Source organism: Castor canadensis, chromosome 8 (assembly GCF_047511655.1).
Source record: "Castor canadensis chromosome 8, mCasCan1.hap1v2, whole genome shotgun sequence".
In the NCBI taxonomy this organism is placed as follows: domain Eukaryota; kingdom Metazoa; phylum Chordata; class Mammalia; order Rodentia; family Castoridae; genus Castor; species Castor canadensis.
In genome coordinates, this window is record NC_133393.1 from 110,524,939 (window position 1) to 110,540,127 (window position 15,189).

The 15,189-nt window shown below is 38.7% G+C and overlaps 1 protein-coding gene across 3 annotated transcripts in view; it reads right to left on the reverse strand.

Moving 5' to 3' along the window:
- Nucleotides 1-6,194: 6,194 nt before the first annotated feature.
- The window catches only part of Ptprb (protein tyrosine phosphatase receptor type B), a 125,644-nt gene continuing 116,649 nt past the window's right edge, over nt 6,195-15,189 (reverse strand). For 2 of the 3 annotated variants that reach the window (XM_074083913.1, XM_074083914.1), the window contains one exon: nt 6,195-12,360. In XM_074083913.1, coding sequence (XP_073940014.1) covers nt 12,338-12,360 — 23 coding nt within the window. In that variant the 3' untranslated portion in view covers nt 6,195-12,337. The remainder of the gene's footprint in view (nt 12,361-15,189) is intronic. The other variant, XR_012450907.1, reaches the window with a different exon arrangement.

A 15,189-nucleotide genomic window follows, 5' to 3' on the forward strand; every position in this document is an offset into this window, starting at 1 on the left:
TTTTCCTTGCTCATGCCTGGGGTTTTGGGGGATGCAGCAGCAATGAAACTCTGAGATCCTGGCCTATCATTCTTCATCTCACCATTCATTGCTGGGGTAAGGCCTGGTTCCTTGGTCTTACTTTCTCTGAACAGTAATGTAGAGGCTTATTCTTGTTTTCTCTCCTTTTCTCAAATGTTTCATCAGTCATTTGGGTCTGACATCTGTAGCCTTTAGTTATTAGAATCTCTGAGAGGTGGAAGCTGCAATTTAGGACCAGTGTATTCTGTCTTTTTAGGCTTCATCTTCATGGGTGCTTCTTTATGTCTCCCACTTTGACTTCCTGCATGTTACAATCACTGTCCCTTTGCCCTAAGCATTTATTATCACTAAGAATTGTCCATCAGCACATTCCTGGGATCTAGAGGGAACAGATGAGATTTAATTTAGACTAAGTGCCTGTACTATCTATCACATTTAGTCTAAAATCCTGGGAGAGACATTGTAGGGGTGAAAAAAAAAGTGTCTTCTGCCCCTTGAAGGCTCACTGAAATGAACTAATAATGGACAAATTAATTAGAGAAAAGAAATACAGCTTACTAATGTGCATAAATGTGGAGTCATACGTAAAGCATGAGACCAGAAAGAAAGGGTCATATAGTTGAAGCTTAAATAACTTCCTGAGCTACAGAAAGAACTAGAGTTTGAATGAAGGGGGGCCTGGGGTATTTTGGAGGATGGTGTTGACAAGCTATAGGAGGAGTGAGGGGGGATAATGCACAGAGTGAACAAATTTTATCTTATGTACATAAAGATAAAACTATATGGAATAATCTCTTTGAGTTGCCCTCAGAGGAGCTGATGAAAATCTGTGAATGTGGCAATGACTTTTAGTCTCTTCTCATCTCCAGTGATTAATCTTTCCTACTTGTTTGATGAGATTCCTGGAGAGAATTCATGACAATTAGTGCATTTCTTTTGGATCTGGCTTTCCTCTGTCAGATTAAAGAGTTCCAGAAAGAGTCTCTAAAACTTGGAAGGAGTGAGGGAAGAAGCAAGACAAGGTCAGAGGACCTTGATGCTGAGCAGCTGCTAAGGCCTCTCAGCATGTCAAAGCTCCTTGGAGTAACGGCTTTTTTTAAACCCTAAGAACGTCAACATCACGGCTAATGAACAACCGGACCTTCAAGCAAGAGTCAAATAGGGCGGAAGTGATTTGTAGCATGAGAATCTGCAAAGCTGAGTTGAACGTTGGAAATCCGAAGTTGAATTTAACTTAAGCCATGGAGCTTAAACTATCTTTTTCTCTACCCCATGAAACACTAAGAAGTGGTTAAGAACACAAGTTCTAGAATTACAAGGTCCTGTTAAAAGTAAGCCTCTGATATTTGCAAGCTGGTGTTTCAGTTTCTTAAACTGTAGAATGGAAATGCTAATCCTTACTTTATTTGGTTTGGAGAAGATTAAATGAGATAATGCAGGTAAAGTAGTTCAGAGTAGAACCCCACATATAATAATTCCTGCTATCATTTGTTATATGTTGTCATGTTCCAGGGCTTGAAAATATTAATATTACTATTCTTCCTTGTTAGACAGAGCATGTTTATAGAAGGTTGTTTTTTTTTTTCAAAGAGCTAGATTTGACTAACTATAAAGCTATAAAACAAGGAGGCTGTCCAAACTCAATGCATTTTATGCATCTGAGTTGTAATAGCAGGTTCATTTGAAACTGTCCCATAGGATGGAGGTGTAGCTCAGTGTTAGAGTGGTTTGCCTAGCATGTGATAAGGCCCTGAGTTTGATCCCCAGTACCACAACAAAGAAGCAACAATAAAAAATACCTCATCCCTTGTTCCCTCTCTCTTCTTTTTGCCTTTCACCCTTTCCTAACCTTTTTTTTTGCTGAAGAGAAGTTCTTTTTTAGGCTTCAGTTATTACCCGAGGAAAACACTTCTGGCCCCCTCTTCAGATCCTGCCTGGACCAGCACATATTTCATCATGTCAAGACCATCCATTCAAAAAATCCTCAGCTCTGCCCCACTCAGCATGAAGGGTCTAGATTCGAGAATGCTGTTCCACATTCCATGGAAAGGGGACGAAGGATTGGAAGTGGGGAAATGTAACAGAGCAGGCAAAAACTATTACTTTTGCTTCTTCTCTCAATCTTAATCATTTACTTTGCCTCTCTCCCCAGTCTTTTTAAGGATCCCCCATCCTCAGTTCAGAGAAGTAATGTTTGTAAAATGCATACGCTGGCTTGGGAGGTCAAGATCTGGATCCACTTTCAAGGAAAAGAGAAGGATGTGGGGCCCTGTGTTCAATCCCCAGTACTGTTAAAAGGCAGGTGGAAAGAGAAGGAAGCAGTACTCTGGAAAGTTCCCACCGAGTGTGGGAATTTCCTGCTCATGATCCCACTGTAACCTCTTCTGTACTGTAGAAGCTCTTTGCACTCCTTGAACCCTCCAGAGCAGAGAATTAAGACAGAAAGTCTCCTCCATTCCCCTCAGAACTGGTCTTGAATAAACCCGATTCCTTCTGCCAATTTCTGTCTCAGGAGTTTTCAGTAGAACAGTGAGCAGCATGAACCTCAGAATCTGATAACAGAGTTACCTGGAGGCCTTGTTAATAAACCACAGATGGCTGCCCTCCATCATGACAGTTTTAGATTCAATAGGACTGGGACTGGGAATGGGGGAGCTGAGCTGAGAATTTGCCTTTCTAACAAAGTTTCAGGAGTTGCTGATGCTGCTGGCCTAGGGACCAAACTTTGAGGTATACTGACATATTGACCTGGAGGCCACATTTTGAAGTCAAAACGATCCAGACTGACACTGGATGACCTTGACCAAATTGCTTTGGTTCTTTAAACTTCAGTTTCCCTTTCTTCAAAAATTGGTCTGATAATAAGGGTTGTGTGCAGAATCAAATTAGATGATTCATGTAGAACACTGAACACAGAAAGAGAATGCCATTTCCTATGCTGCTAAATTTGGGGCGACCCTCATGTCTTTTCTGTGCCTTTATGTGTAAAGCAGGGATATTTACTCATTTATATTGTATGGCATTTGAAGGCATTCAATAAAACAATAGCCTTGAGTGCTTCTTAAAAGTAAAAAGCATGGTCTAAATATGACGATTGTTATTTTTTTTTGGTGGTACTGAGTTTTGGTCTCGGGTCCACATGCTTGTTTGGGTAAGTATTGTACTACTTGAACCATGCTACCAGCCCTTTTTTTGCCTTAGTTATTTTTCAGTTAGGGTCTCCTGGTTTTTGCCTGGGGCTGACTTCAGACTACAATCCTCCTACTTATGTCCTCCCATGCTGTTGTGAGCACAGGCACACACCGTCACACCTGGCTTATTGGTTGAGATGGGGTCTCGCTAACTTTTTGTGCAGGCTGTCCTTGAACTTCAATACTCCTGATCTCTGCTTCATGAGTAGCTGGGATTACAGAAGTGAGCCACTAGGTCCAACCCTAAATGTGGTAATTGTTATTAACTGTCCCGGAATGGAAGTTGTAAGTGACTAGCCTTTAAAACAGAACTTGGAACGTCTTCCTCTCAGGTTGAAAATCCTCTGCTATGGTAAGGGCTTTAAGACTCCAAATATTCAAAGTCTATTTCTCATTTTTAATTTTACTTCCAGTTGTCTCCCACCAGGCATGAGCAACAAAGTAGGATCATTTATTCTATTTCTCCCTCTATTCCCCATTCAGCTTTCTTTATTGCAGATTTGTTAGTCTTTGAGGGTAGACAGTTCCTTCCTTCTATAGCCTCTGTCCTGAGTGGAGAAGAAGCATTCTGCTTGAATGGAGACTGGCTCAGTGGCCATTGGAAACAAAACAAAGCATTCAAAACAACCATACTTTTGATAGATGATATTATCTAATTAGGCCTTAGATGTCAGAGTGTTCCCTGGCTTCTGAACTCCTCCACTTTTAATGCCCTTTGTTTCTGTTGTATTGACAGCTTTTTTGATGCTTGTTGTTGGTTTTTACCTTAGCTCCTTGGCAAGCCCTAAGGCACAGAAATTTCTTGGTCACCAGTGGCTTGCAGCACAATAATAGAGATGGGAAGTATGTTTCATTGCTAGACTGACATAAATGCCATGCTTCTTTCTGGGGTCAAGAGCTCTAGGAGCAAAGAGGAAAATAAATTTATATTAAGATAATTTGCACAAAGGTTCTTGCATCATTACAATTGTTAAAGAAAAGTTATTCACAACACTTGCTAAAGATAGTAGACTTAATGTAACAGGGGCCATGGTGATATGTATAAGGACAACTGCAATGAGGCCTTGCAATGGCAGAGAGCGATTGGTCACAGCTCCAATTCCAGCAAGGACCAGTGAGGATTTATAGCTAAGAAAGACAGTGGGTGGAAATTTATTAAGAGGTAAGGGGAATTCTTTTGGAAGGTAGGACGGGATGATATGATATTGAGGGTAGTCAAGGCTGGGGGATTTTTCACTGACATAGAGGGAATCTCAAAGAGAGAAAGGCAATCCCAGGTCAGACCTAGTCAAGCAGAGGACTCAGAGAAACCTGACTGAAGTTTTGGTCAAAGGAGAGAGTCTTTGTCACAGTAAGCCCCAGGAAAAAAAAACTAAGCTTAACTAGCTTAACTAAATACTGGGGAAGTATTGTGTCAGGGAGATATTTTAGGGAGCAGGACCTTCAGCGTTTGTTCCTTCCTGTGGTGAAGATGTAAGTATTGGTTAACTCCTCCAGCTCAGAACCATCACTACATGGTTTTCTCTATTACTCAGGCCTGAATTCTGTCAGTTATTTTTTGCCCTTCTATTACAAATACTGATTTTATAAACAACATCAAAACCCTTAACAATTCTCTCAAAATCTTACCAATTCTCTCAAAATCCAGAAAAGTAGAAACTTTTCTGGATTGAACATGGCCTGACTTAACCAGCTTTAACAAAATTCCCCAAGAATATTATGTCAGAAAAGCATGTCTTTCCTTTCTCACTCATAATACTTTAGCTTTAAGACTGCCATGACGTTTGCTAAAGTATGACTCTACAACACAGCCTGAGAACAGGTGTCTCCAAACATATGATACCAAAAAAGGAAGATTAATTGTGCAAAATCTTGGGGGCTCCACTGATGGTTCTGAGTGTTGTTAGACGGTCACTGGGTCTATTGGTGTCTGCATAGCTTTTTCTTACTTTTTGAGCAGCTTTCTTATTTGTCCATATTTACACACAGACAGGTCCCATCTAACCCTGTGAATAATAGGAACACCAGGAAAGACTGAAGTATTGTTTTATTTTGTGCATCGCTTTTAAACTTGGGTCTTTGTTTCCTACGTTGTTGATTTCAAGTTGGTCTAACATTTTATGATTTTGTAAGATGTATTAGCAAAATCACAGGGTGATTAGTGCAAATTGTCATGTTTCTCTCTCTCTCTCTCTCTCTCTCACACACACACACATACACGTGTGTGCACATACACAGGATTAAATCCAGGACTTTGAGCACACTGGGCAATCATTCTACCCACTGAGCTATACCCCTCATAATATTCTTTTTAAGAGCAAGTTCCATCTAACATTACTTTGGGAAAAACAAAGAGTCTAATCTCAATCTCATAGGTCAAATTATTTTGTTAACCTATCCATGTGAATCCAGAAACTGTTTTAGATAAGTTTGCTTTGATTTAATGGTTTTATATGTGAATCTATTATTATACATTTTTTGAAATAAAGGTTTCTGGAGTAAGCTGTTATAGAAAATTAAATACTGGAGTTGTGAAGGGCACTGATCTTTCAAATGAAATATGAAAAAGACAAAAGGACAAACATAACTCCGGAAGTAGGCATAGCAACTCTTTACCAAATGTCAGAGCATCTGTTAATGTGTGAAGAGTGTCTGAAGGGCTCATAGTGATCCAGCCAGGGCACACCTTTGAGCATATACCAGCACTACTGGTAATAGATGACATTTTGGTTATTAATGAACTAAAGAACTGAAAACAAGAATTTAGCTGGAGACAGTCAGCTAGAGTCTGTGATATGTACAGATGTGCTATGTAGCCAACTCAGCATTTGTAGGGAAGAGGTTGAGACCATCATGCTCTTCATGATGATAGTCAGCAAGAGTTCTCTCATTTTGAAAGTAGTCATTTTTGACCTCTTTCCTGAGCAGGATAACAAAAATTAATAAGCAAGGAACAAGTGAATAGAAGACAGGACACTGTCCTTCAACAAACTGCAGTTTTATTCCTATACTGGTGAGGATGTGCAAGATACTATATAAGTTTTTTAACTAGTTACAAATATGAAAATATACTAAGCAAATACATAATTTAAACAGAAATACGAGTGAAGTTCTTTGTTCACAGAGTTGGTTGCAAGCACAATATTGTGGGTAGATGATACAGCATGAAAGAATAGAACCATCTACTGCCATTTTAACCAGGTTTTCAGAGAAAGAATGAATGACTTTAAAAACATAAAAAAGTGATCTATTATAGGACATAGTAACTTCAGTTGCTGGATTTACTTACATTACATATTTATGCTTCATACATACCAAAGAACAGCCAGATGAACCTCCTTGGACTTTAGAATCAGTGGGCATTATTTAATATCCAAAGTATCAGGACAGAAGCAATTTCCACTCACACAGTGTACATAGAATGTGTATGAGTTGTGATCTTCAAGGTAAGAGTAGAGAAGAGATTAAAGGCTTGGTCCTTGTCCTTGAATTATTTATATGCCTGGCAAGCCTCACATAAAAGACAAGAGATCATATACTCTGCAAGTGTGAGCACTGGTGCACACTCTTGTCAGCATGGCTGAAACTAGAAAATTCCATGAACACTGATACAGACCTTCCTACTTCCCCTACAGAAGGAAACCATTCAACTCTGCTAGACTCCCAAAGCCACAATTGCTTGGGTTCCTTTCTTGATGGGATGCGTATTACGTACACAGTTATTAAAATACAGCATCTCAAATTGAAAGTTTGCTTTTAGGGCAATAATGGTATTTCTTGAAAGAAATTACTTGAGGTGGAAAATAGCCATAACTAATCTTTCTTGTGACTACTGTAGAAGGGACATATTGCATTTGTCTGACATTATTCACAGTTTTGAGTAACTTATTTTGGTGTCTTATATAAGATCATATGTGTTGGCATATAGGTTATAAAATTATCTTTGGCAAATCTTTTAATATATCTTTTATTTCCATTCCATAAGCATCTATTTTAGGAACATTCACCAACAATTTCCTTATTTAATGAATGTATCAATACAAGCAATCTTAAAAAAATAAATGCATACTCTTATTTTAAGAGCACCTCCCTGCAAGTCAAGAGTATTCTTTCAGCCAGAAATATTTTCATTGCTAGAAACATTTTTAGAACAGAACAGATTTTTGCTGTTATCATGGCTGCATCAAATGTTACTCTTCATTTTTAACAGAAATGGCCAAACATTTTTTAAGTCATCATGTGTTAAAAGAATCTAAGGTGGTGTATGTGGAATGTCAAACCTAGTAAATTTAGTCTCATATCTGGTCAGTTCGACACATAAATGCATTGATTAAATTGTTTAGTCACCCAAGTCATCTGGTGCTAAGGTAAATTCTAAGAAGGGCAGCACGGGTTGAGTATCCTTTATCTGAAATGCTTGGGATCAATGTTTGTGCTTTGTATTTGGAATATTTGCATATATATAATGCGATATCTTGACGATAAGGCCCAAGTCAAAGCATGAAATTCATTTATGTTTCATATGTACCTTATATACACGGTGGATGGTTATTTTACATGATAGTTTTAGTGTGCTTGCATTTTGATTCCAACATGTCACATTAAGGTCAGGTGCAGAGCTTTCCACTGTGTTACAAATGTGGGTGCTTGAAAAATCTTAGATTTTGGAACATTTCAGATTTCAGATTTTTGGATTAAGGATGCTCAGCTTGTATGTTCTAAATAGAAATATATGACAAGATTTTCAAAAAACAGTCTGGCCACAAAGAAGAGACATCATTTTAATTTTAGTACTCAGAGAGCTCCAGATCAACCTAGGCTATATAGTAAGACCCTGTCTCAAGAAACAAAACTAACAACCACAAAAGATAAAATAGAGAGATGCCATTTTATCTTCCAATGATGTGGTTCAATTCCTTTTTTCAAATAGTTTTCCTTCTTTGTCTGATTTTACAGTCATGGTTTGAAGTTTCCTTTGGCATGAAGCATTCTTTGAATACCTGGTATGACTTCTTATTGCAGGTTTGAGAGCCTCAGAAATTTAACAGGGCTTTTGGGCAGATGTGGCACTTTCTACTTTGACTCTTCAGGAATGCTGCAGGGCTGAAAGCTTGCTCACTGCCACAAAGAAGGACCACTCAATCGTTCATGCCACTCCATCTTGCTGATCAATTACTTTCATTTCCTCAATAAAACCAAACCAAAAAGTCCCTGAACTGCTACCACAAATGAGAAGCGTATTACCTATTCACTTTTTTCCTCGTCAGGATTGGTCTAGTCCATGTGTATGAACTAAAACTCTGAAACACCACAGATCTGGGGTTCAGATACTCGTCACACATATCTGGTAGCTCCAGGATTTTAGGATTCCGACCTTACTTCCCATAAGGCCAAGTGAAGGAGAATTTAGTATACAGCAAATAATTTTATTGCAAAGGGTAGGGAGAGTGTTTAACATAAGAAATTGGATCTGTAGACACCAAGGTGAGAGAATTAGTGTGAAGTGCAACATGTGAGCCATATTTTTGTATTGCTGGACTTCTGAATGGTTTTATATTATTTTTTCATATCATTTGGAGATTTTTTTCAAGAGGTAATAGCAAAATTAATTAAAGATCCTTCCAAATAAAACTGACCCTAAACTTCTGCGCAGTAGCCATTTTAGCATTTAAAATGAAGTCATGGTCATCTCTCCTACAATGCAGAGCCTATGAAATTATACCAATGAAGATGAGGAGATAAAATGAACAGAAGATAGAATCATATTCAACTGGCAAAGCAAATATATTCAATAGGCAGAAGGGTCAAGAAGCATTTGTTGCCCTTAACACAGAGAAACTAAAGCAGATACCTTAAAAGCAACTGAGGCCAATAGGAAAAGGGGACCAGGAACTAGAGAAAAGGTTAGATCAAAAAGAATTAACCTAGAAGGTAACACACATGCACAGGAAATCAATGTGAGTCAACTCCCTGTATAGCTATCCTTATCTCAACCAGCAAAAACCCTTGTTCCTTCCTATTATGGCTTATACTCTCTCTACAACAAAATTAGAAATAAGGGCACAATAGTTTTTGCTGGGTATTGAGGGGGTAGGAGGGAGAGGGCGGGGGTGGATTGGGTGGTAAGGGAGGGGGTGAAACAGTGGGACTCAGAGGCATTATGGGATAGGAAATTACTTAGGACAGATATGTGCAAGCCCAGACAGGGAAATGAGCCTCTGGTTCATGAGCTGAAAAATTGGCTGTTTTCCAGAAAACAACAGAATGGTAATATAAAATTGATTTAATGAGATGAGATTAAAGGAGGTAATTATAAGGAATTTGGATAAATAATTATTAAGATGCAAGACAGCTCTCCGAAGATCTGATAACTCAAAAGCCCTTTGAAGCATGGATGATTAAAGTGTACCACACAGGTGCACAGACAAGATGCTCACTGAGACAGGAAATGCAGTGTTTCACTCAGGCACAGCCACATGAGGCAATTAGTTGGAAATATATCCACTTGAGCTGAGTGTCAGGGAAACTACCCCCCTCCAGTTTATTTATTTATTTTGTGGCCCTGGGATCAAACCCAGGGCCTTGTGCATACTAGGCAAGCTCTCTGCTAAATTTAATAAATAGATCAACTGGATTATTTGTTTTTTTATTCTTCCTAGGAGAGAGGGAGTAGCAAAATATTTGTTGCTAAGGAGATTTAAAATTAGGTGCAGAGTAGGAACCAATACTTCCAGCATTAGAGTCAAAGAATGTTTGGTTTTCTCCTCATGTTCACTTCTGTAATTCTCGTCCCACCTCAGATGTTACTGGGTATGTGAGTGAGTGTGTGTGTGTATGTGTGAGTGAGTGAGTGAGTGTGTGTGTGTGTGTGTGTGTGTGTGTGTGTGTGTGTGGTAATTCCTGGTTTGTGTAATTAATTACTCTCTTCTGGATCCAGTGGTTTGATACTGAAGCAGTATAGCTCATGCTTGTGAGTGGCTGGTAGAAGATGACCACTGTGCTAGACTAACTTGGTTATCTCATTCCCTCTCCTTAGCTCTCTTTCAAGTTCAATGGAAAACAGTAACAACAATCCTAACTTTGTTATTACCATGGATTCTCTTTATAGGAGAAGCATGTAGATTCTGGAGCAGTGCCTAGCAGGTTGTACACTTGCTAACACTTTCTGAATGAATGCAAAACTGAAAATGAATTTGTCTTTCCAGCTATCAATGTGCTTTGCATTAAGCAACAACAGTTCAAAATTGTGTTTTGTTTTCCTCTAGGTAACCCCCTCCCATGCTGAAAATAGAACTGAGAGCTTAATGTACTCTAGGCAAGCACTCCACCACTGAACTGCATCCCTGTTTAGTATGGTGAAAGTTATTTCTCCTAGACACCACATTTCATAAATCTCTGACCTCTATTTTCCCCTTGGTGGCACAGCTGTTAGGGTTACATACATGTTGCTCCTTTTTATTTCTAGAAGATCCTGATACAGAATCATAGCCTAACACTGTCATTTCACAAGGTCATGGCACAATGGAAAGGTGAGAACTTTGAATCCTTGTTACTCCTTATATCCATCCTTATAAAGTGTCCCTCTACTTTCTTAAACTGCAAATAACCCCAGAAAGATTTCCAGATTTGGTATACAGTTATGCAATTATAAACAATTTTATGTACAGTCAATGATTTTTAATTACTATGCCAATTATACCTCTTACATTATTTATGGAAATTTTTTGGGAGGTAGCAAAAACACATACTTTGAAGAGAAATGTATTTTTTCTGCAAATGAAGCCATGAGATCAACAAACATGATGTCTAAGTGAAGACATTTTCTCAGGTAACCATGAAGACACTTTTCAAATTTTTCCTTATTGTCAAAATAAGGCACAAATATGGAAGATAAATTTGGTAGAATGCATAACGTCTTTTGTATGAAACGTAACTTTAGGTAATTAACTGACATTTTGAATTCATTGACTTACTCAAAAAATCTTGGAAAATTTTACACTAAGGACCACCAAGCTTTTGTTTTTACCATTGTTTGTTTTCTAATTCACCATGTATGTATTTGGATGAAAATCTTGTTATTCCATCCTTTGATTAGGACCATAATCTACCACCATAATCTTCATTTGATGGGAAAACCATCAAATGTGACTTTTCCAGGAATGTAGACCAGATTAGCATGTGTCCATAAGCTAGTATCACAGCACAGGTTTGCAAGTTCCCATTCCACACTATGAATGCTGCAGAGCGGTCACTAATCACTATTGATGGTGTCTGCATGTTATTCCCAGTCCGAGTACAAATGATATTCTTAATACACAGAATTACACACTTCTGTTTACATCATTTTCTATCAGGATCCCTCACCCTGCAGCTGAGGCTGGCACTACAAGTCATCTGGCCTGGAGCTCACCACTTTGGCTTGAATCCCTGCAAGGAGAAAGGGAAGAGGAGCAACTAGTTTAGGGACAATGACTTAGCTCAACTTTGGTGCTGTCTAATCTTTTTTCTCTTTCCCTCAAATCTTTTATTGCTTTTTTTTTTTTTATGGTAGGGATCAAACCCATGCTGAGCATGCACTTTACCACTGAGGTATGCCCCCAGACCTAATTCTTTTTTTGACTGTTATATTTGTTCTAATAGAGACTGAATCCTCTCTGGATCTCAAGACTGATAGGTCAGCAATGTTACAAAGATACACACACCTGCTCTCTCTAACTCTGCCTTTATCCTGTCCAGCGAATATCAAAACAGGTAAGGCACCTAAGCCAAGGGACATGACAATGGCCTCCATACACGTTTTGCTAGTAGTGCTGTCATACTAGTTGAATTAATTTATGTAGAACAAGCCATGAACACTTTAGTGTGGAAAAATTGCATTATATAAAGCTTAATATTAAACATTATGAAAAAATACATATTTACAGGAGAAACTACAAAATACAACTATGTACAATAATATCTGTTACCTTTAAATTACATAAATTCTTTAACATTCTCCAGATTAATAAATTATACATAGTATCAACAGAAATAGCTGGCACTTCTGCAGGGCATGAAGCAAGTTTTTTTTTTTTTTTTTAATCACACAGTGAGAAACTTTTATCCAGGAATCTTTGGCTACATTCTTAATGCCTTGAATAGACTGCATCTGAAAAGAAGGACAAGGTAATTAGAGACTATAACAGGGTGTATCATAGTTGTTCTGTTTATGTAAGTTACAAATGGGAGACACTAACTCAATATGGTTTAGGATGAGAACATCTCTATGGGGCCAGTCGTTCTATAGAAATGTGGATTACAGACTTGGAAGGGACCAGGGATGCTTTGCTTTGATTTTACAGATGACACCTCAGGCCCAGAGAGGCAGAGTAACCAACTCAGGCTTACACAGCTTGTAGATGGGAGTTAGTTCCCAACCTAGACCTGAATCCTCGCTTATAGGGTGGAGGTTACTTTTTTTATCCCATCCTTAACTTCTTTCAGGCTGGTCCTAGATTACTCTAAAAAAAGACTCTGAAGATAACTCAAAACAAAACAAAGGAAACTCTAAAATCCTCCAGAGCTCCCTCCATCCTGTAGCTTCTTAAAGAATCTGACATGCAAAAACCTTAATATGCTATAGAGACAAATTAGGGAGTAATTGTTTACAATACAAAAGATTATCTGATTTACAAAGGACTCCTCTGAATAGTAGCTCACTATTTGTGCCTTATAAGTTACTGTTTAACATCTGGCTAAGTGGGTGGGTATACAGAGTACAGAAAACAAAAAGAAATGTCTGAGACATTTCCAATTGAAGATCATTTAGAAATGGTCAAGATAGGTCTGAAATAATACTAATCAAAGGGAAATGATTGAATTTAAAGGTAGTTATTGGTCCCCATGGCAAGAAACTGAGGCCTCTGGTAGGCAGGAATAGTTAACTATAATATAAAGTGTCTTCACATTGGCAATTAGCTTATCTGATAATTTAGGTCCTTTTTTTTTTGGACAGTACTTAGGTTTGAACTCAGGGCCTCACATTTATAGGTAAGTGTTCTACCAATTGGGCCACACTCTCGGCTCTTTTTACAATTGTTAATATTTCAGGTAGTGTCTCACTGGGTCAGTCTTAGACTGCAATGCTCCTTTCTATACTTCCTAGATAGCTGAGACTGCAGATGTGCACTACCACGTTCAGCTTGTTTGTTGAGATGGGTCTCCCTAACTTTTGGCCTGGGCTAACCTCAAACTGAGACTTTCCTGATTTCCAAAGTAGATGGGATTATAGGAGTATATCACCATACCTAGTCTAAAAGTTAGGTCTTAATGATGATGCAGTGTAGCAAGAGGCAAGGAGACTCTTCTCTTGTCAATTAATTATTACTTGAATTTTTATTTGAAAAATGTTATATGCTTACTCTAGAAAATACATCACATAGAAGAAGAAAATTACATATTTTTCTATTTTTTTGGAGAATTTGTTGGACTACATATGTTGTCCCAGTCTTTTCTCCCATGCACTGTTTTTTGCCTTGCTTTCTATATTTCTTACTTAACTTATGCTACAGTTTAGATGTGGTGTGGCACCCAAAGGTTCATGTGCTGGAAGCCTGGTCCTCAGTGCAATGGTATTGAAAGGTCGTGGACTCTTTAAGAAGCGGGCATAGTGGGAGGTGTCCCGTTATGACTGCCCTGTGAAGGAAGTAATGCTGGTCTCTCAGAGATGTGATAAAAGAGTGAGCTTAGCCCCTGCCTGGCCTCTTGCTTCCTCTGTCACCGTGGATCTCTTCCACTTTCACTCATACCCTGGCCATGTGATGCCATTGTCAGGTTGTGATGCAGCCATGTCATGGGGCCCCACCAGGTCCAAGTGCATGGAGTCTGCCTGATCCTGGACTTGAGGCCTTGGGAGTTCAAAAAAAAACAACAATAATCTTTTTTCCTTTCCTCCCTCCCTTTTTTTCTTTCACTTGTAATTGAATTCAAGACCTCATTTCTGCTAAGCATGAGCTCTACCACTGAGCTACATCTCTAGGCCAAGTCTCTTGTCTTTAAAGTACCTGATCTCAGTTATTTTGTTATAGCAATGCAAAATAGACCAAGAATTCTTATTTATAAGAATATCCATATTATTATAATATCCTCAAAAATATCATTCTAGAGCCAGGTGTGGTGGCATATGCTTGTAGTCCCAGCTATGCTGGAGACTGGAATGCTTGAGACCTGGAGTTTAAGGGCAGCCTGGACAACATCTAAAAAAAAAAATTCTTTTTTTTTTTTTCTTTTGGTGGGACTGGGGTTTGAACTCAGGGATTCATGCTTGCAAAGCAGGAACTCTACCACTTGAGCCACTCCTCCAGTTAAAAAAAATTCTTAATGACTGCCTCATCCTCTATTAAGTGAATGCACTATGGTATACTTTGTCCCTGCTGTAGTTTGAATATGGTTTGTGTAGAAAAGGGTCCATTGTGATTGAAGGCTTGGTTTGCAGGTGGCAATGCTGGAAATGCCATGGCAGAACCTTTGGGAGGTAGGACCTAGTGGGAGGTCATTGTGTTGCTGGGGTGTGCCCTCAGAAGACCAAGGTCTCCTGGGACTACTAGGCACTTCACATGCAAAGGTTGTTACAAAAGCCTGAGGTGGCCCTACCCAGATGTCTCTTCTCCTGGCTTAAAATGTGTCCACTTGCTCCTAGCACTCTTGTGACTGCTGTCCACTATTCACCATGAGATCCTCACCAGAACTGAGCCAAGGCAAGCACCATGTCTTCGAACCTCCAAACCCATGAGCTAAATGAACCTTTCCTCTTTATAAAATTAGTCACCTCAGATATTTCATTGTGGTAATGCAAACCTGACTAATAGAGTTTACAATTAAACAGTTAGTGTTTTTCACTCAAACTTTTAACTGTGAAAAGCTTTTTGCATAAAGTTTTTGTGTACTAGGGTGGTAGGAGAAACACTAGGTCACAAGATAAGAACACATCAAACACTCT